At 37.2% G+C, this 22387-nt stretch overlaps 3 protein-coding genes across 10 annotated transcripts in view; all 3 read right to left on the bottom strand.

The window, feature by feature from the left end:
- Oatp30B (Organic anion transporting polypeptide 30B) overlaps positions 1-5100 on the bottom strand; it is a 29719-nt gene extending 24619 nt beyond the window's left edge. Inside the window, exons 1-2 of one of the 8 annotated variants that reach the window (XM_089466314.1) lie at positions 5038-5100; positions 388-596 (exon numbers count right to left, since the gene is read on the bottom strand). The gene's annotated coding sequence lies outside the window, so the exon portion shown is untranslated. Of the gene's footprint in view, positions 1-387; positions 597-4377 lie in introns of all 8 variants that reach the window. The other 7 variants (XM_089466309.1, XM_018003301.2, XM_089466311.1 and 4 more) reach the window with 7 other exon arrangements.
- Positions 4936-16659, bottom strand: Oatp26F (Organic anion transporting polypeptide 26F). Its single transcript, XM_018003303.2, has 7 exons — positions 16240-16659; positions 11128-11435; positions 10881-11067; positions 8948-9050; positions 5947-6876; positions 5695-5883; positions 4936-5623 (listed from the first exon to the last, which is right to left on the bottom strand). The coding sequence occupies exons 1-7, from the start codon at positions 16592-16594 to the stop codon at positions 5497-5499; spliced, it is 2199 nt and encodes a 732-aa protein (XP_017858792.1). The 5' UTR covers positions 16595-16659; the 3' UTR covers positions 4936-5496.
- A 1392-nt stretch (positions 16660-18051) lies between these two features.
- On the bottom strand, positions 18052-18993 carry TpnC25D (Troponin C at 25D). The gene is made up of 3 exons (XM_018003314.2): positions 18826-18993; positions 18333-18750; positions 18052-18267 (listed from the first exon to the last, which is right to left on the bottom strand). The coding sequence occupies exons 1-3, from the start codon at positions 18826-18828 to the stop codon at positions 18239-18241; spliced, it is 450 nt and encodes a 149-aa protein (XP_017858803.1). The 5' UTR covers positions 18829-18993; the 3' UTR covers positions 18052-18238.
- Positions 18994-22387: the final 3394 nt, after the last annotated feature.

Below are 22387 nucleotides of genomic sequence, written 5' to 3'. Positions count from 1 at the left end.
CGGAAATTAAAATTATGAAGAGAGTGTCGAAACATAAAGAAAATCATGCTCAAGCTTAGCTTCAGTTAACTGAAATTTAGTTTTAAAGCAAAGGCTGAAACTAAACTCCCATATGGTGTCCAAAACTGTATCAAAAGAATAAACGTTTTTTTTTTGCGAATATTTGATCATAAATAAAGCCCTTAAAAAAAATATTGTTATTTAAAAGATATTTTTATATTATTATTAGATATATCAATTTCTGCACATACATTTTCAAAGTAAATCTTTTGGTCTATCAACCCTTTAGAGATCTCTATCTAGAAACTTCTAGAAGTTAGCTATATTCGTGTAACTCATGTAACAAAAAAAAAAAAAAAAAAAAAAGAATTGTGCATTGTCACTCACCTTTTATGCCATATTTTACCTATGCTTTTAGGCAATATATATGTGTAGTTGAATATCCCTGATCTCTGTGATCGTTGGCAGCTGAATTTCAGATGAATTTCTTTGTTTTAATTTTGTTATTTCTTTTAATTTCTTTTTTATAATTTGTAAACAAAAAATGTTTGCTATTTTGGCATACAACAAATTTAGATTTGTTTATTTTTATTTTTCTGAAAAGAAATGTTGATTTTAATTTATTGCATTTCTTCAAAGGCTATATATATTATTCTACTCTTTTATACATATATCAAAAGAATTGTTTAGATCATGCCAAATGCGATTCGCGCGCACAAACACACGCTCTTTGGGTGAGAGAGACTCGGTTCAATGAGCAAGTCGAGCGAACGAGCGACGGAACGACGGAACGAGTGAGCAAATGAGCGAATGAACCGACCAAACGAAACGGAACCGGTTTGAGTTTTCTTAATGGTACCAATGAGATACACAAACACCGTTAGATCTACGAAATGTGTTGATTATGTTGATTTTTGCATTTCTGTTACGTGCAAAGTACTTCTTCTTCTTCATTTTTTGTTGTTGTTGATTTTTTCGTTTTTACTTTGCTTATTTATTTGGCTAGCGAACCCAACAGGTCTCCCGTCGCCATTGCCGTTGCCGCCACAATGGCTAATTGCAAGCTTAGCCAAACACACGTGGAGAACTGGAGCAGCAAAAGCAAAGCAGCAAAAGAGCAAAAGAGTAGTACATATTTTCAAGACTGTGTGTGTATGCCAGAGTCAGGGCGAGACAGAGGGAGGTAGGGGCAACTTAAAGGCAGCCAACCGCATGAAAATGCGAACAGCTGCTTGAATATTGGGCCGCAATTCAATATAAACACACATACACAGACATATCTACATGTATATGTGTATGTAGGTATTATGTATGCATGTTTACATTAAGCTAGACTGTTTGATAGAGCTTAGCATATGAAATCATAAGTAGTCTTTATATGTATTATGTAGTCCATGTGCTTGATGTGAGTAAAAACCCTTCAAATATAACAGACACTTTCAATTATTAATATGAATAGTAGAATATGGACATATATATTTATTTAAAAGTTTTACCCTACTTTATCAGCTGACAAGCTCTGTTAAATTCAATCAAATAAAGATAACTGTAAATGCTTTTACTTGAAGCAATGTATAAACATTTTATTAAGCCATACAAATTATCCATAAACAAAAAATAATTATTTCATTTTCTCTTGAAGCTCTTTCAATTATTCAACAGAATTATTATTTAAGCTGAATGCACTAGAAATGAAATTCGTTTGGTAAATATGCAACAATCAAAATATGTGTAAACAAATTCGCTTATAAATATATTAAAAACTCTGCTCACGCTTTCGCATGACATTAATTTCATTAATTTATCTAATAGTCGTGTACATTTATAAATCCAGCATATGTTAACTGATGATTCAGCCCACTGCTTAGGGCACAAGTCTCTCTGTTCGTAGCACCAACTTGCTGAGTGTCAAAAAACCAGTTTTCTCTTTGTCGCCTGATCTGATTGCAGTTTGTCGAACGACTTGGTCAACTGGCTTAGCTCAACAAAACGGCAGAAAATAAAAAACAACAGAAAAACAGAAAAACAAACAAGTAACCCGCTATAACTTTTGCCATGACCAAACTCAAGAACTCGTTGCGGAACGAAAGTGGAAAAAATATATATGTATATGTAAATATATGTTCATATGCTTGTCTGTGTATTGAATCATACCACTTAAAAGTCAAATGAATGTGGCTAAAATGGTGAGGCGAATCTAAAACAAGTATTAACTGGCCATAAAACGATTTGAACTACTTTAAAAAGTTTCCGCAATATAATATGATTTTAAGTTGGGCTTTACGATCTGTCTTTTTTTATGTACTATATGCAAGATAAGCGTGTATAACGCTATATGATAAGAGATAAGAAATAGAAAAGATATACGAACTGAATGAGGTATAAGATTAGAAATTAAGGATTTTATTATATCATATAAAAAATGTATATATTTAGATAATCTAAAATGATACAGAAATACATCTGATCTAAATCAGTCTCAGTTTCCTGAACTTTTATTTTATTTTATTTTTTTTTAATTTGTAAAAAGTGAAAATCGAATTTTGCAAAGCCCAAACCGTTTGGGTATACAAAAAACTCGACCCATATAGGAATTTGTACAATCTCAAAATGGAATTCCAAAGGTGACAAAAAAATCAAAAGAAATATAATATTTGGGACTTATTCGTGGTGGCTATCTCTCATTTAAGTCAATAGTGAAAGTGGAGACCCCGTTTTACAAAAAAGGAATTATTTTTGGATTAGGCAATATATAAAAGGTATTTGCCTAATTCCTAATGAATATTTAAATTTACAAACTACTTTATGACAAACATTTTAAAATATATATCAAAAAACTATACATATCTACAGAATGATGAACCTCCAGAAAAAGGACAAATAAAATAATTAACACGCGTTTAATATTTTATTATATATTATTTTTATAGCTATAATTAAACATACCTAAAAGCTAGCATCTACTAACTCTTTTTGGGTCCCTAAGCTAAAAAAAAAAAAAAAAAAAAAAAAAAACATTTTTCACAAGACTCTCATAAATGTCCATTAAAATGAGCTAAATGATGCGAATTGTTCGCTATTATGAGGCATTTTTAGCACTTGAAGGTATGTATTTTTATGCATATAAAAATTTGTGGGGTTATGTATTAGACTGCTCATATGTCAATAAAATATTTTGCATTTCAGCAGCTTATAATTATGTAAAATTGTTTTGCGGCCAAGGCTAAATTAGTTGGCGTGAACTAAACTTAGAAATTTGTATGCAAAAACAAATGTGGTGAAGCTATAAGGAATATAGAACCAAACGATATCTCATAGTATATGCTAGTACATTTAAACAATTGGCAAGCAATTGAGAATTCTTTTCAATTTCGATCGAAATATTCATTTTAAAATATTCAGCAATTTCGATATTTATAAAAACTCAATAATAACGTACACTAAAAATCTAAAAATAAAATTAAAAATAGAAAATAGAAAAAAAAAAAAATTGCTTTAATTGCCAAAAAAAAGAACTGTTTTATTTAGGGCCTAAAGGCTCCATATAATTTTATAGTGTCGCCTCCACAGCTTCCACCATTTATACGATTTGTTAAATCAAATAGAAATTTTCAATTAACAACAGCTATAAATCCAAAGCAGATGATTTCATAATACATATAATATTTTATATACAAACAATAGAGTCGTATATTTGAAAACAGTTTTTTAAAACCATTCCAAACGTGTTTTGGAAATTTAATTAGAAAATGTGGTCAATAGCTGCAAGAAAACCAGAAAAAAAACTGAAGTGTTAAATTAATTTGCCTCATTAATTTAACACTTCAGTTTTTTTTCTGGTTTTGAAAAGAAAAATTAAAGTAGCAGCACTAAATCGATTATCAAATACAGATGAGCAAATGGCTCCAATTTGACACCCTAGACCAACAGCGGTTTGAAGAAGAAGAAGAATATATATAATAAAACCAGGCAAATGCCAGCGACAACAAAGAAAACCTTTGCGTTGTGGGAGAGCTGCGAGAAAACTCGAATCGAATCTGTAACAAGTGCGCCTGCAAGCATACACACACACACACACATCGACACATTTGCTCTTGCACAAACAAACATACAAACCTAAATACGTACAGGCAAAACAAGTCTTGGTATAAAACTTGAAGCTGTGCAGGGGGGAGCGAGAAGGTGTAAGGGGGACAACATATGACTGGGCAGCGACTGGGCTTCGGGACAGACAAGACCGAAGAAGCCAATAAGAGAAAGAAAAGACGAGACATGTCTCTAAGTATATATATATATGTGTGCGTGTATGTGATGTAGTAGCACACACTCACAAATTGCAAGCTTGTAGTGGTAAGTGGATTAAAAGTACAAAATCACCTGGCATTGATATATAATTTCATATTCAATATTCATATTTGTGTTTCTATTGGCTTTTCAGCTGATTTTGCTGTGTTTATTGTGCATTATCCAAAACACTTGCACTCATTGCATTTGTTATTATTTTGCACCTCTCTTTTATGGTTGCTTTCTCAATGGTTTCACACATCTGCACACACACGCTCATATGTAAATACTTTGATTGGCTTGCAGTTGCATCACTGTATGTGTGTGCGTGTGCGTAGGGATTTTTAACTAAACTGGATTCCGTTATTCGTGCAGTTTACCACTTTCTTTGCTTTTGCTCGCTGCTTAAATATAATTATTAATTATAATTGTTACATTGGCTTTTCATTATAATTAATAGTTGTTATTGTTTTGTTGCTGTTATTGGGTGATTGACCTTTTAATTACACATGATTTTTGTTTGTTTTTTTTTTTTTTTTTTAGCAAATGCACATTCACCTACACACACAAACGCACGAAAGTGCACACGCAAAATCAATCCAATTTCTATAATTATTATTGAATTTTATAATTTATAAAATTTATTCATACATTTAATGTAACGCGTGTTCTTTTTGTTGTTTTAAAAAAACAGTAAACGCGTCAAGTTGGCATATTTATGAATAGTAAAAACAGCGCGAAACACAACCGTACCGTATGAAATCCAACAACAAATTAAATAACAATGCGACCAGTGTTGCCGGACGATGTGCCCAGCATAACACGACCAGATGGCAGGCTTTTAACAGCGATGTTAACCATGAGCAGCCAACTTCATGTGACGCAAAATGCTTTCACAGCTGACCTAACTGCTGTTAATGTTAAGTAGGGCGGAATATGTTAAAGAATTTGAATTTGAATATTATGAAAACTCTATTATAATACATTTTTAATATTAAAATACATGATTTCCTTATGTAATACTTATTTCATGCTGTTGATTAAAATAGACATTAATAGCGCTTATAAATGTTAATGAGACCAGTACAATTTTTAGAGCTGAGAGGATATTAATTTTGTATTATTTCTGATTTTCGATGAATTATTAAAAAGTGAAGTTGGAAAATGGCAGTGGATTACTTAGCTTACTAGCGATTATCTGTTTTCTTATGACTAAATTTCTGATTGGTTTTCCTTTTTGGCATTTGAAGGCTCGCTAGGAGGCTTGTAGAACCACCAGGCGCCTAAGAAGAACAAAACGGAGCAGAGTTTGCCCACCAAAGCGAGGAGCCACATGTAACTGGAAGAGAGGCAGATGAAAAGATGATAATCTATATAATCTATATGTATATATATAATATCCCTACTAACCGACTTATGTAGAAATTATCGTAGACCAGACAAGCGCCGCCTGCTTGAGCATCACAGGACTCGTGCCAGAGCACGCAGGATTCGTCAATGAGTGCGCCAAAGATTAGCGGAGCTGGAATGGTGCCCATCAAGCGAACCTTGATCCATTGCAGACCCAAGGCAAACGAACGCTGCTCATCCTGCACGCATCTGCGAGAGATAAAGAAATGGATGATATATATTTCCAACTGATCAAACAATCACTCAACCCACCTCAGCGTGGCGGAGAGTGCCGGCATCGTGGCCAGGAAGGTGAAGAGCATCAGCACAAAGCAGAGCGCCACAAAGTAGGGCAAACTCTTGCAGCTGGACTCGCACATGACATTGGTTGCCTCGGCTCTTTGGTCGATGCAGCTGCAGTTGCTGTAGCTCTTCAAGGTCTCCTGCTGCTCCTCCTGGCCGCAGCCCGCGAAGCAGGGACTGTAGTACATGACGCCATTGGCCCCACAGATGGGATCATAATTGCTGCGACTGCAGCCGCAGTTGGCATTGCAGCTCGACTCCAGGGTCAGGGGCAGCCCCATCTGCTTGTCGTCGTATGCCGCAGTGACGCCCGCAAATGCCGCATTGGGGCAGGTGACCAGGAAGCAGCTGGTGAACATGGTGGCCACCAGCGTAGCCAACAAGCACATCTTGATGATGCCACCACAGGCCAGGTTCAGCTTCTTCACCAGGTAGCCGCCCAGGAAGGTGCCGCCCCCGCCAGCGGGCACTGTGATGAGCCCCATCACCAGGGCCGAGATCACGGGCGAAATACCAAATTGATTCTCGATTTGCTTAGGCAGAAACGCGGCAAAGCCCGCTATGACCAGACCCTCAGTGGCGCCCGCCAAGTTGAGGAAGAAGAACGTGGGATTCCTGAACAGCGTCAGCACTGCGTGTGGCAGCTCGCCAAGGCGTCGGCGTGGCTCCGTCTCCGCCCTCCCCGCCACTTGCCCCACCTCCGCCCCAGCCGCCTTGACCTGGGCCGTTTTCTTTGTGTGCGCCTCCGAGACCTTGGCCAGCTGCAGCTTCTCAGCGCCAGGCAGAGACTTCGGATAGCCAAAGATCGGTATGGCGATGAGCACACAGACCACGGCCGCAAACACAAAGCCAATCCACCAGGCACCGATCCACACCTTGCTATCGCTCGTCAGGCTCAAGCTATAGAAATACAAAGTGAATATGCAAATTATTAAAATAAATAAAAAAAGAAATTATTATTAGTAGTTTTTTTTTTTTTTTAAGAATTCTTGCAAGTTTCATTCGCTTTAATGCAAAACATTTTATTACCCACAGTTCATTATGTTCTTACCCCATATATAAGTATTATATACTGCATATGTATAGAATTATTCCTCACATAAATTGTCCATAATTTATATTTACATTTACATTTATATTTATAAGCCAAAAAATTGTTGTCGCAAACATAAACAAGCATTTTTTGTATACCCTGTAACTTGTGAAAATGTAAAAGAATGGGGTATATTGCTTGCAGATGGATGTATGTGACAGATAGATGCAGAGGCTCTGGATCTAGAAAGCAGATGTAAAGGCAAAGAAAGAGACAGAGCTTGAGGCAGAGCTAATGGCTGAACAGAAGCGAGAGCTGAAAGCAGAGCTAGTGGCAGAGCGGAAGGAGCAGAGACAGTGCTGAAAGCAGAGCTAGAGGCAGAGCTGATGGCAGAGTTGAAGGCAGAGCTGAAAGCAGAGCTTAAGGCAGATCTAATGGCAGAGCTCAAGGCAGAGCTGATGACAGAGCTGAAAGAAGAGCTTAAGGCAGATCTAATGGCAGAGAATGACTGAAAGCAAAGATAGAGGCAAAGCTAAAGGCAGAGCTAGAGGCAGAGCTGATGGCAGAGCTAGAGGCAGAGCTGATGGCAGAGCTGAAGGCAGAGCTTAAGGAAGATCTAATGGCAGAGAATGAGTGAACGCAGAGATAGAGGCAGAGCGGGAGAAGCAGAGACAGTGCTGAAAGCAGAGCTAGAGGCAGAGCTGATGGCAGAGCTGAAAGCAGAGCTTAAGGCAGATCTAATGGCAGAGAATGACTGAAAGCAAAGATAGAGGCAAAGCTAAAGGCAGAGCTAGAGGCAGAGCTTAAGGCAGAGCTAATGGCAGAACACAAGCCAGAGCTGAAAGCAGAGCTGATGGCAGACCTGAAGGCAGATCTGATGTCAGAGCTGAAGGCAGAGCTGATGGCAGAGCTCAAGGCAGAGCTGAAAGTAAAGCTAGAGGCAGAGCTGATGGCAAAGCTGAAGGCAGAGCTGAAGGCAGAGCTAATAACAGAGCTCAAGCCAGAGCTGAAGGCAGCAGCAGAGCGAGAGCTAAAGGCAGAGCTAATGGCTAAGATCGAGTCAGTGCTAATGACAGAGGCTGCACTCTGACTCTAGCTCTTCTACGCTTCAGACTTCTGATTATGCATACAAGCACAATCTATCGATATACACATACATACACATTGATAATACACATACATATTAAGGTAGACTATGCCTCTAAAAATTCTAAATTCTACTATTGAAACCAAAACAAGAATGCTGCAGCATCTTACTATGCACAAGGTATCTCTGAGTCCTGCACGACCTTCCAAGTCACATTGACTGCATTTTTTTATACCTACCCAATAATTTAGTAGCTCGCCGAGCGTAAAAGTGGCAAACGAGATTCACCTACACCAAATACCGAACCCCAAATAGCAAACAGCAAACAGCAAACAGCAAACACCAAGCGCCCAGCTTCCAGATCCAAGTTCCAAGTTCCGTATGACTTATGGCATCACCTTGACAATAAGCCGTGCGGCTTATCCGAGCAATGCAACGCCACGACTCCAGTGCTTGGTAAATCAAACAACCGCCTCATACCCAACACCCACGCCCAGCTCCCATTCCCCCTCCCCCGCGCCCTTGGATTCGCATTCGCATTCGCACCTTATTTGCCTCGTTGTCAGCACGAAATGTTGTTTTATTAGTCTCCGGAGATGTTAACGGTACGGCGTGCTTTGTGTTTGTGGCATGTACTGATGCGGCTGCCGTTGCCGTTGCCCGGGCAACAAATCAGCCACTGAACCACACTGACTGCCCCACAGGAGCCGCCATTAAAGCCATTCGCTGGCATTTGCCGTTGCCCTCTTCAGGCTTCAAGTGTGCCGCGCGATTAATAACAATCATCGCGGATTTATCAGTTACTTAAGCACTATCAAAGCCATATATACATACAATATATATCTACTTACTCAGCTGCATCCACGGTAACGAAATCCGTATAAATGAGCAGCAACTGGCCGCCCAGAACGTAGCCAATTGCCGGACCAATTATGGCCATCGTGTAGTAAATACCTGCGAATATCAAGAGCTCATCATCAAGTGGCGACACAGCATCATTATTTTATTTTTGTTTTTAATTAAATATACGATTAATATGTTCCGAATTGAGAGCTTTACTGCAGCATAGAGCCGATAATTGGATGCCCTAAAGAAACTCTTAGGGGACATTAGCACCTGCCTAAGGAGCACAAAGACTTGAACAAATAATAAATATAAAATATTTTAAATTTTATAAATATACCAATTTTCCCTAAATAATTTTTGAACAAATAATAGTAAAAATAATAATTTTTAAAAATTAATATATGAGCTTTTAACATGAGACTTAAATATTTATTGAAATTAATTAATAAAAAATGAATAAGTAATTAAATAAAAGAATAAAAATAAATATATGTGCAACAAAAAATTGAATTTAAAAAATATACGTAATTGAATAAAATAATAAATAAAAAATATTTGAAATTTGATAAATATACCAATTTTGCCTAGATAATTATTGAGCAAATAACAGTAAAAAAATTTTTAATATGAGACTTAAATTAATTAATTTAAAAAAATTAATAAGTAATTAAATAAAGGAATAAAAATAAATATATGTGCAACCAAATATATTAAAATAAATAATAAATAAAAAGATTTAACAAAAAAATTTATAAAATGCAAATACAGACATAATGAATGAATGACAACTTAAAAATAACAAAATAAATTAAATAAAAATAAAAAATAGCAAAGTATAGCAAATTTAAAAAAATAAAATTAATGTTTTTTTTAATTAATTTAAATAATACAGTAAAAAATGTTAAACTAATTAATTTGAAAAAAGGAAATTTGTATGGGTCGCTTAGAATTTTGTAAAGTAAATGAAATATTTTCTTAGTTTTGTCTCTATTTGTTTGGGTTTGGCATCAATTATTTTGTCAGGCGTTGCGCCATAGAAGGCTGCCTCCTGGCTGGCGGGAGGATGAACAGGAGGGCTGGCTGTCTGGCTGGCTGAATGTTTTGGCAATAAGTCGATGCATGTCCTATCATTTGGCTGCATCTTAATTTGCATGACAATGGCCAAAAGGCAGAGAAGACACAAGTGTCACGATGTGGGCCAGGGGGCGAAGGGAAGGGGGCAGGGCACGGGCAAAGGCAACTGCGAATTTAATAACTTGGCTGAAAGTGTTTATCCTTTTCGAATGCTGCTCCTGCTGCTGCTGCAGGCGGAGCAACAAATAAATAAATGAAAATGCGAAAAAGAAGAAAGTATTGGGAAAATCCCCCGAAAAACGAATTTCAATTGTTTCAAAAGGCGCAGACGACGACGACTCGTCGTAGCTGGACGGGCTTTGATAATTCCGAATGCTGTCGGATGGGAGCCACGATAAACTTAACTAAGAGGCAATAAATTTCGCCGGCTGTCTTCAAGCTTAGCGCGTGTCCTGGGCCCTTGGCTGACATCAGGTCCTGGCCCCGCCAAATTGCGCCTGACTCAGCTTTAAAATTGGGTCAATAGGCGAGGGGGAGGAGGCGGAAAGCAGACGCAGTTGTGCAAGCATTGGATCGAGGGAGTATTCCTGGGCCTGGGGTGCAAATAGTAAATAGCATATTCACTTCCCTTTGTAGCTGGCATCGTTTGGCAATATAGCAAATAAAAATAAATATGCATGTGTGTGTGTATGAGTGTGTGTGTGTGTGGAACTAATAGATCCTTTGATATGCCCGCAAGGAGCTAGCATTTTACTTATTTGAGCAGACAGACTTCGCAGCAGCAGCAGGAGCAGCAGGAGCAGCAGGAGTAGCCGTCTCAAAGTTTGCCCAGAAATGTCTTATCAATGCGACAGTTAAACTTACCCAAGTAAACAGATGACATCTTTGTGGATACATTCTCATCCAGATAGGTTACGCCCAGCGTAAAGAGCGGCGAGGCGCCGGCTCCATGCAAAAGTTGCGCCGCAAAGAACAGCCAAACCGTCCAAGTCAAACTCTCGCCCAGCTCCAACTCAGCTGCCTCCTCCTCCAAGCCCGCGCCGCATCCCCGCTGCAAGAGGCATCGCATTTAGTGCTATTTGTCCAGCCCCCACCACAAACCTTTGCCCACCATCGTCTGATTCGCCTGGCCATCCCGTTCGCACAGATTCGCCTCGGCTATGGTCGCCCGATAGCTGCCGACCAGAAAGTGCGGCAGCGAGAAGATCAACGAACCGAGTCCCATCAGCAGCAGCCCAATGGCAATGAAGCACGGCTTCGACGCGCCCTTCCGCCCGCCGTAGTACGTCACGGGCACCAGACACACGAACGACGCCAGATCATAGCCACTGGCCACCAGACCAGTCTGGCGCGAACGCAGGCCAAATCGTCGCTCGATGGTCGAGATGTTCACGTTCACGAAACCATTCACAATCAGACCTGAAACGAAGGCGATTGGAGAGATTTAATATGCGAATATTAATAATTATATTTATTATTAATTATGTTTATATTTAATAATGTCGAGACTGTTGTGACAGTGTTGACAGTTTAGACTATTTCAGGCTAGATCTAGCCTATTTGAGTGTGATCTAGCTTATTTATTGATACTAAAACAATTCAAATTAAATATGGAATGGAACAGTCAGAAATTGAGGCAGACTCTGCAGAAATCCTATTCTTTAAGAGAACTGTAGAAGAGAAGAAACTGCTGTCTATACCATCTCATAATTATAAATATTAATGAGCACACATAGGTAATTTAGCATATCAACATTTAACCTTGTGTGTATGTCTCTCTCCCTCTCTGTCTGTCTATGTCACAGTCTGTCTCTCCATCTTGCTCTCTCCCTCTGTCTGCCTAACTACAGAGGATCATTTAAGTTGTCTATATGTATGCAGCAATAGTCACTTCGTATTTATACTTGAGTAAAACGAAGCTCGAATGCTAGCAGCAGCAGAGAGTGCTCCCATTGTTCACTTAAAGCTCTCCTGCAACGATCTCTACCTGGCGCCGAGCTCAATAGCTGAGAGCGACTTGAGCATTGAGTGAAAGTCGCCCTATATAAAGGGCTGCTGCTGCAGCATTTCTTCAGTCGTCCAGGCCCAGTGGGGGTCAATCGTGCAGTGCAGTAAAGCGTAGTGAAGCGTGATCGTTCAGCTAAGCAATAAAGACTTGGAGGAAATACTGGAAAAAACTAAAATGAAATTCTTAAAGGAAACGCCAGAAGAAAAACTTGGACGAAATTCTTAGAGGAAGCACTTAGAGGAAAGAGAAGAAAAACTTGGACAAAGCACTTACAGGAAAAACTTGAATTCGAATATTAGTATATATAAATATGCATATGAAAACTTTCGATTTGTACACATTATATATTATGGTCTTTAAGTAATTTATGTTAATGTAGTTGCATTATTTTATTATAAGAACGCACAATATTCATCTCTCTAAATTCCTGCCAAGAACATAAAACAAATACATATAAATAAATAAAATTATTCGTACACAGTGACCCGTTGCGAACTGTAACTAATGCGAAATTGTATTTGGTGCCCGCCGTGTTGAACCTAGCTCGAGTCGGAAGTCAACCCCCGCACCCGCTATAAGAACTCCCCATGCACTATTCCGGACTATTACCCACATCATCCCTCAAGGCGGGTGTCATAAAAAATAAGACCAGCTAAGATGATTTTATGACTCGAATTGCTGGCACCATCAACAGATTGAAATACAATATGAACAGGAATAAAGTAGAAGGAGCAGCAGCAGGAGCAGGGGGGATGCTGGGCAGAGTTGTAAATTAAATATCTGTTCGACAAATTGATTTTACACATAAATATATAGGTATATGTATATATGTATATATATAAGTATAGAGAATAGATATTTTTGTAAGGTGTTTGGGCTCATTGTGTTGCCAACAAATTCAATTTATTTTCCAATAATCGAGCTGCTTGAAAAATGTCCTTTTACGCTGGACACACGGACGACAGATGAGCTGCGCTGCGCTGCGTCGCCCCCCTGCAGAGAGGGCACAAAATGCTTCGTGGGGAGACTTAAATGTCTCAAGCACCCATAAGTCATTTACCCCTGAAAAGTGCAGTAATACGGATCAATTTCCTTATGTGCCCACCCACTCCAATCGGAGCTGGGCAGCGATTGGAGGCGAAGTCAAGTGAAGTGTCCATTGTGTCGACTTTGTTGCATACGTGACAAACAACCGATTTGTTTATGAACTGCAAGTCGCAGGATGTGAAAACCTTTAATTAGCAAAAACTGCTGGAAAGGACTTCAATGTATATATATTTTTAATTGAACGTAAATGGAGTTCATTTTGCATCAGAGCTGCAAGTAATTTATAAATAAATCAGACTTAAAAAAAAAAAGGAATTTAATTTTTATTTAATGCATTTAATTTAATTTAAAAAAATCATATATTTTTTTTTAATTTTTTTAAAGTCTGGATAAAGATTTTATTTATAGTGATGTATTTTTTTTAAGTAATATATTATATAAATACTTGGTAAACTTTAAAATTTTTATATTTATTGGAATTTTTATATTTATTGAGAGTTCACGCTTGGAAACTAAGGTTAAATCTCTCAGCAAACACATATTTCTATGGCCATCTAATTTGGTATAGTTAGATATATTGGATGCGCCCTAAGCACACAGTGAAGACACTCTTTGTAATTAAAACAATAAACCGTTAAAATCGGCTGCTCAACGAGAGCAAGTGGAAAATGGGGAGAAGCCGTAGAGGAAGCGAGCAATGGCTGTAATCCCAAATTGTAGCGGATGATTTATGTTAATGCCATGTCAACTGATTAATATTTTTGGTCACGTGCCGCCATTCATAACCGAGCTGCACTGTACTGGACAAACACGAACAAAAAACGAAAACAACATGGAAGGAGGAGGAGGAAGAGAGAGAGAGAGAGAGAGAGCGAAGGGCTGGCAGCAGGGAGATTTATCGCTGCACGCGACCTGGCAAACACTTGGAGTCTGGGCGTTCAGCCTTGTCATCACTTTGACACCAGTCCGAAGAGTGCGAGAGAGGGAGAGAGAGAGAGCGGAAACGAGGCCCAATCCAAGTCGGAAATGCGCTCACGTAGCGCAATGTGCAACAGATGCCAAAACTGTGGGAATCCATGCATATAATCTGTTCTGGGTTTGTTTATGGCACTACCAAGACATAAATACACCGACCCCTTGTCACTGGGGGCAGCCCAAATGGCCGAGCTAATCCCTGGAACAGTGCCTAATCCGTGCAGCCTTTCGCAATTGCTGAATTTTAATTAACCACATGAATATGACTCTGCCGTGGCGTCGCCCTGGCTACCACAGCTCGACGATTTGCATTGCCCCGATTTACGCCTATGACAACGCGCAACCAGAGCTCCAGCCAAAGCTGCCCCGCTTCCCGGTTAGGCGCATCCTTTCAAACTATTCACAGTCGACAGTTTCTTTCTCTCTTCTTTTTTTTTTGAGGTTAATGCATCCTCAGGCTAGATGAGGAAAAAATTGTCTGTTGAATGCTTTGGGGGCTGATATTAATTATTAACTCGTTTCCCATTCAGCAAACTGCTCTCGCCTCGCCACGCCACGCCACGCCTCGCCAAGGCGCTTATCTGTTGCACACAGCCTTCGGCTGGCTGAGTCCAAAACTCCACCCAAAGCCGGAAAATTGCCCGTGCAATGCTCAGCGATGCTAATGAAGCGTTCCACTTGGCCCAGCCTCCAGGCTCGCGTCACACTTTCAGTTTATCAACGAGTGCTAAATGCAGGCTTCTGCCATGCGGATTATTTGGCTTGAGCGGAGCTGCTAGTCTGACACCCAATTATCGGGATAGTTTTAAGCAACTTGGGCAATCATATTAATTAATTGCTATAATTATTTGAATAAATAGTTTAAATTGAAATTTAATGGGTAATAATAAATGTTTTTTAAATTGCTTTCATATGTTGAATTAATCAAATAATAGGCAGCTTCTTGAAGTAGCTAAATATAAATATGCCACCTTCTATTTTAAAGCTAATTACGTTTATACCTTTTATTTTTATGGAAATAACAGCTAAAATATATAAAATTAAATTTGCTGATTAAAAATCGATTAAATAGCAATTGTAAAAATTTTCTGTGCTATTAATACAAATTATACAAATATAATATATATTATATATTATAATAATTTTGTTTTTAGGCCACGAAGAAAAATAGGTACTTAATAAATAAAATTTAAATATTAAAAATAGTAATATTTTATACTTTAAATATATAATTTTTTTTATGTAAGTGTATTTTACATATTAAATGTATTTCAATAAAATATATAAATATATATACTTAAAATATTAAATAAAAATATAAAAATATATATTTATACCTGTAAATACTCAATAAATTTAAAAAACATTTATAATAAGTTAAAATTTATATTTATTTATAAAATATTTTTAAAATATAAAATACATTTATTTTAAATATATATACATTTAAAATATTTTTTCTATGGAAAATTATATAAAAAAAATGTACAAGTTAAATAATACAATTTTTTAATAATTAGCTATTTATTTAGTTTGTAAAAGAATAGCTAATTATTAGTTCTCAGTTTATATTTCATTAATAATACAACAAATACAGTTATACTACATATACTGTATTTAAAATCTATCTCCATCACCTGTACAACCAATGAAAAGGTTTTCAAATACCTCAAGTTTTCAAGTACAATTTATATAAATGCAGCAAATTGCATTATTAATTTTATCAGCTTCAACTTTTAGTAAATTAGCATTTTATTTACTTAACACTATGGCCCACTTTAATTAAACACGATAAGATAAAAAAAATTATCTGATATCTGATAAGCTTGTATTGCCATATCATTTGAATGCCTTGCAGAGCGAACAAGTTTTTAATATGAGACTTATTTATGCACAAAAATAATTATTTAAAGCAAAAATATTTGCATTTGATTTTGATATAAATATTTAATTTTATATTTCATTTGTTGTGAATAGTTAGTCACAAGTATTTTACGAGGTGTTTCACAGTAGGTGTTGAGACACGAAGATTATCATTTATTCACATGCTAAAAAGCAGCGGCCAACCGAAAAACATGTGGGCGGATCAGCGAGACGGAGCTATTAAATGAATTAAGCGCGGACCACAATGAGAATTTGTGTGCCAAATGTCGCCCGCCTCCCCACAATCCCCTCATTCACTCCATTACTTACCCTGCAATGCGCCGCCCCAGCAGAGCCAGAAGAGCGCCCACTTGGCGGTGCAGAAGCACTGCAGCCACTGCGGACGGAATCGTAGCCAGCCAAAGCGTTGCTCCTCCAGGCATGTGGAATCTGTGCCCGTGGAGCTGCGGCTAGACCGAGCACTATTGTTATTATTCATGCCACTGCGACTGCCACTGCCACTGCCATTCCCGAGCTTTGGCACATTCGTGTCCAATGTGCAAATGGTTGACATATTGCTGGAGTCCTCATCAACAGCCTGAGATGTGGACATCTTCAATTCGGATTTAGATTTGATAACTTCAAGAGATAATTCACTGGAACTCGCGTCTGCTGCGATCCGCATCGAACGAAGCGCCAACTGCAACTGAACGCACAGATTTGAACTGCGCCAAGCCAGAGCTCAGTCGCAGCCGCAGCCGCAGCCTCAGCCTCAGCCGTTTCCTGATGCTCGCCGCTTAACAGCGCAGGACTTAACAGAGCTCTGTTAGCTAGCCAAAAGCAACCCCATGCACACACACACACACACACACACACATAGCCACTCACATCTGTTGGCGTAAACAAACTTTATGAATGAAATTTTACGCCGCTTACCCTTGCCACCCATTGCCTGACGCTCCCCCCTGTCCATGTGGTTCGCATATCAACAGTTGTCAAGACATTTAATTTGATTCTAATTTAAAAATATCTTAATGTGGCGGCACAGGCGGCAAATACTATTTGAAGAGCTCGCCAAGTATTTGTAAAATATATTATTTTTGTTTCATATCTGCTGCGAATGACTGAAATTTGTTCATTTGGCTTAAGTGCTACTTAACATCGATTTTGTATTTAAAAATTCGGCTAAAACAAGATAATTCTATGAGAATTACTGTTAAATTCTTGAGTACGTATATTTCTATTCATAGATTCTTATTATTTACTACAGTTATAACTTCTTATACATAGATATGTATATAAGACTGGTATTAGTCAAAATTGACAAAAGTATTCTAATTATAATATCGTGAACAGATTAAGTTCTAAAGAGTGTTGAATCACCTCTAAATGTGTAGAATTTGCAGATATCAAAGCAAAATTAATACTAAACATATAAACCTAAAAATTCCAATGAAAAGAAAATGCTTTAATAGTATTAAGTAAGCGCGGAAATTCAGCATTCTCTAAACATTTATTTTTCTTTCTTTCTTTTGTTTTTTGATAAATTTCACTTAAGCAAAAATAATAACCCAAATTTTAAAGCGATTTGTCATATTCATATTTTTAAATTATATTTATTATTATTATTATATTATATTGTTTTTTTTTTTTTTTTTTTTTTTTTTTTTTTTTTTTTGTTTGAAACTTTAAATAATATAATAAAAATTAAATTGTATATTTTGAAGGATACCTTGTTTTATACCCATCACTAGACGAAAAATATAATGGATCTGAGTATATTTAGTATAAAATATGTATAATTTGAAAAACATAGTCTAAATACTTTGGCACTTACCAAGAAATTTCTATTAATATATTCTTAAATATAATTATTATTTTTTTTTTTTTTTAATTATGCCATGCCTTATGCTATTTCCAAACTAGATAATAATAATACATCGAAAAAAAATTTATTTTAATATTCCAAATTCGTTTATATTCACGTCACGCTGAACATTTCTGAGCTAACCCAAAATCTAAAAATCCATTCTGGTTTACTTGGGATTGGAGCCCGTATCATATCTAAATTTGTCAATAATTATCCGAGACTCTTCCTGTGATTTAACTCTGTGATAATTTTAAGATAAACTTCATAGAAAATTTCAAGAATATTTGTTTTAATTCCACTGTACGACGCACTCATAAGCCAGAATAACTAAAATCTTTAGTTAATTTATTTACAAATAATAAAAAGCTATTCTCAGCAAAATAGACGAAGAAGAAAGCAGCTTTTAAACTTGACATTTCGTTGTCTTTCTCTTGAATGGGGCAGAATGCAATGGAAGGTCTAGTCGCCCGTCATCATTTCCATGAACTCTGCAAGTAGAATCGATCGATGTAGTTATAAGCTAATCAGAGTTAAGTTCCATTATCCGAATTACCATCAAAATCAACAGTTCCCGAGCCGTCGGTATCAATTTCGGCAATGATGCCATCGAGATCGCTGGATGATAGCTTGTCGTCGAGGGCGGCTAGAATCTCTTTGAGTGTGGATGTGGTTATGTAACCGTTACCCTCGCGATCGTACAAGCGAAATGCCTCTTTCAGCTCCTTCTGTATGGCCTCGGCGTCCTCCTCCTCGAGGAAATGGGCCGCAATGTTGCAGAAGCCGTCGAAGTTCACCTTGCCCGTATCCTCCGGATCGTTCTCATCGACCAGATCCTGCAGTTCGCTCTCCTCGAACATCTGGCCCATGCTATTCAGGATGGTCTTCAGTCGCAGCGTTTCGATGAAGCCCGTCTTCTGGGTGTCAAACATCTGGAATGCCTTGCGCATAATGTCCATTTTCTCATCGTCCTCCTAATATCGCACACAAAGTTCGCAAAATATTTTCATTATATGATATAATAGCCGATGGCCGTCGGCGATTCGTACCATTTTAATATTATTCCGCTGCCGGTTTCTGCTGTCTGTTCCGTTTGGATGAGCGATGCGACTATGAATGTGGGGTATACCGAATGCGAGTGGTATTTGGCCAACTGACTTTGTACATCAACGAGTTGCTGCTGCGTTGGACCGCGAACGTGCACTAATCCGTTCGTCTGGCCAAGATCATTATTTATAAACAAAAAAAAAAAGAAAAGTTTTTCTGCTAAGTGACTACGTCATCAGCACGCAGCACGCTGAGCGCACAGCAGAGCGCACAATTCAACCCCACCCGCACTCACACACATACACTCACACACACACTCACATACACTCTTACACTCGCTCACACCTCAGCCATTTGGCCATCCTTCAAGTTGGAGGGGGAGGTTATTGTTGTTTGTTAGGCGCTTGGCCGCAACGCTTTATTGATGCTGACCGAAAAATATAGCCAAAAGCGTTCGCCACATGCATAGAGCTATTGGAATGTGCTGGCGGAGGCTGGCCAGACATACGACCAGATCAAAGTGATGCACGACCAGGTTGATCGCTCGATCTCTCCATCTCGCGATCGGTCAGACTGAGGTCGCCCACTGCCACCACGGATGGCGACGTCATCTACAACTCAACCACGATCAGCAATTGCCGGAAAAATCAAACAAAATGCAGCGAAAACGAAGGAAAAACAAGTAAATCTGCTGCAATTGCGAGCATATTCGATTGCCCAATACTCGCTCAAAGTGTATTAGGGGCTTTACTGAATCGCATTAGTAATAGATCGAGCTTTTATACAATTATTATGCCAGGCTGGTCAATTGACTTTTGGGTCAGCCTCGAGTTCTTCCTGAATCTCAAGGCATCGCAAGGCCTTCAAATTTTTGTCGCCATATCATATTATTCAGACGGCTAGCATCTACTCCTTATATAAATTTCATTTTCAGAGCAAACTCTATCAAAATCGACTACTATTTTTAAAATTTATTTTTTATTTTATTTCTTTTTTATTATTTTTTGCTTTTATTTATGCCTATCTAAGATCTGACCTCTGGTGCAGCAATGTTTCCCTGTGAAGGGTTCTTTCCCAGTAACCCAAGCGCAGCAGGAAGATGAACAGGATTTATCTAAAGGAATCATAGCTTTAACTAATCCAAAAATGACGTACCTTACTCCTCTTTTCAAAAAAAGTCTAATATGAATTATTTACTGAAGTATCTGTAATAATAAAAACAAACAGTTAATCCCTTACTGAAGAATTAACAATAATCTTCTTTGTAATAATTATAATCTGTCATCTCTACTACTCTACATATCTTTGACAATTTATAGAATATCTTATCTCATAGTTAGATCCATCGATTCCTAAACCTAATAACATAATCTCAATACAGTTATGGTTCAATGCAAATATACTCATCTTACATTTTGCAGCATTTTATGATCTCGTATAAAATTCTACAATGTCGAGCCGAAAAGGCGGCGCAGAGATCGCCCCTAAGATCGCCCCCAGTCGCCCCAGTCGCAGTCACTAAAAATCGGCTATAACGTCCTCACAATCAGTCACAAAATCAGCGCAGATTTCTCACGGTAATTGTATTTTTAGTACTTTATAGCAATTTTTGTCCAAATGATCATGAGCAGTGGGCCAGATGTCGATGACGATGCCGATGTTGATGGCGCTGCTCCGCGCTCTGCCGCCATAGTTACCTCTCCTTCGGGCGCGTAAATTGTTTTCAGAAGAGGGAAAAAAAGAACAGAAAACAACAACAACTACAACAACGCAAAAAAATGTTGATGTGGTTTTAGATTTTTGCGTTAAAATAAACAAACAGGCATTTCAGCTCTGGCAAATGGACATCAGAATTGTTGGACGTGCACCAAGCCCAGTGGACAGGTCGAGCGGGAAGCATGCGGTGTTGCAGGCGGCCTTAGTGTGTGTGAGTGTGTGAGTGGGTGGGTGTGTATATGCTCTATATAACCTTCTGACGAATTGGTTTGGTTTCTGTGCGGCATTTTTGGCAATAGCCAAAGGCAATTTGATTTTTTTATTATTTATGACAAAACGTGAAGCACTTTGGAAAGCACTTGTATGTAGTTGGGGCTACGTGTGTGTGTCCGTGTGTGTGTCTATGTATGTAACATGGCAATGAGTGCACTTATACACACACTCACACACACTCACGCACACAGTCTGTGTGTACCTGGCAGATACTTTGCTCGATTGTTTTTGAATATTTGTGTTGAAATATATCGTATAAATATAGCCACACTCTCGGTACATGTACATATGTCGAAAGTTTCTAATTTGGCCGCTGACAGTTGGTGGCTAAATTTGCGGTTAATTAACAAAAATAAATTGTATAATCCAGAAGCGTTTGCGTACCTTTTGAATATTTCACAACATTTCACACAGTCCAAGCGTCAAATCGTTTTACCAAGTAATACAAAAACTATAAATAATTTTTCAATTTCAGCTACAGCAACATTTTTGAGAGAGCCTCATTTAAATTTAATGAACAAAATTGTTCAAAAATATTTAATAAATAATACACTTAATATAGTTAAATAGGAAGTTAAAATACAAATTTAAAAATATTTTTTAAATCATGTTTATATAAATTATTTTAGATGATTACTTTTTTAAATTTTATTTATTTATTTTTTTATTTTATTTTATTATATTTTTTTTTTATATTGCCATTTTAAAACTAGATTTATGAATAAAATTTTAAGTCAACATTTGGTTTAGACTTGGAACATAGAAAAATTCTTTATAGCAACTGCATAGATTTTCAGCTTGTTTACTGTCTAAACGATGAAATCATCAAAGGAAAATTTTTAAATTTTCACCAAGGCGACAATGGATAACCACAGAAACTTATAAGATTTTAGTGTTCCTATATATTTCTATATATATATATATATTTAACAACATATACATATATATACTTAATACATTAAAACATTTCTTTTTTTAATACACATTTCCCATAGAATTATATCTTATGGGCAATACGATAGATTGCAAAAAAAAATTCAATAAATATACAAGTAAATGGAAAATATGTTGAACTTTACTTAAAAACAGAAAGCTAAATATTGAAATATTTATTTGAAATAATATAAATTCATGATCATTTTAATTCATGAATATTTTAAATATAATAAATAAAAGAACATAATTTCGAATTAAATTTTTTTTATTTTTTCTTTTTCTTTACTTTTTTATTTTATTTATTTATTTATTAATTTTTTTTTTTTTTTTTTTTTTTTACAACAACATTTTTTATTCTAAACTCTATTTGTTAATCAAACATATACTTGAATTTTTTTTATATAAATTTAGAGAAGAAGAAGTGAATTAATCAACTAAGACATCAATATTTCAATTTCAAGAATTTATCGACGGTCCAAACATTCCCAGGGCAACCCAGACCGCAGAGAATCCAGAGATGTTATAATCCAAAATTCTTGTTCATGATTTATTTTAATGCCATGTCAACAGTTTAATATATTTGGTCACGTGCCACCGTTCAAACCAATACATTCACACGCACGCACACATGCAAACAAC

The sequence above is a fragment of the Drosophila arizonae genome, chromosome 3 (genome assembly GCF_054131065.1).
Source record: "Drosophila arizonae isolate 15081-1271.41 chromosome 3, UAZ_ARI_1.0, whole genome shotgun sequence".
NCBI classification, from domain to species: Eukaryota; Metazoa; Arthropoda; class Insecta; order Diptera; family Drosophilidae; genus Drosophila; species Drosophila arizonae.
This window is presented reverse-complemented; position numbering and strand designations above follow the sequence as displayed.

What these genes read in the sequence shown, in the direction of transcription:
- Oatp26F (XM_018003303.2), bottom strand. Translation starts at nt 16,594, where the DNA reads ATGCGGATCGCAGCAGACGCGAGTTCCAGTGAATTATCTCTTGAAGTT. An exon ending in GCCAGGCGAATCAGACGATG is followed by an intron (nt 11,068 to 11,127) that starts GTGGGCAAAGGT and finishes TGCCTCTTGCAG; the next exon opens with CGGGGATGCGGCGCGGGCTT. An exon ending in GCACTCTCCGCCACGCTGAG is followed by an intron (nt 5,884 to 5,946) that starts GTGGGTTGAGTG and finishes TATCTCTCGCAG; the next exon opens with ATGCGTGCAGGATGAGCAGC.
- TpnC25D (XM_018003314.2), bottom strand. An exon ending in GGGAACTGTTGATTTTGATG is followed by an intron (nt 18,268 to 18,332) that starts GTAATTCGGATA and finishes TTCTACTTGCAG; the next exon opens with AGTTCATGGAAATGATGACG.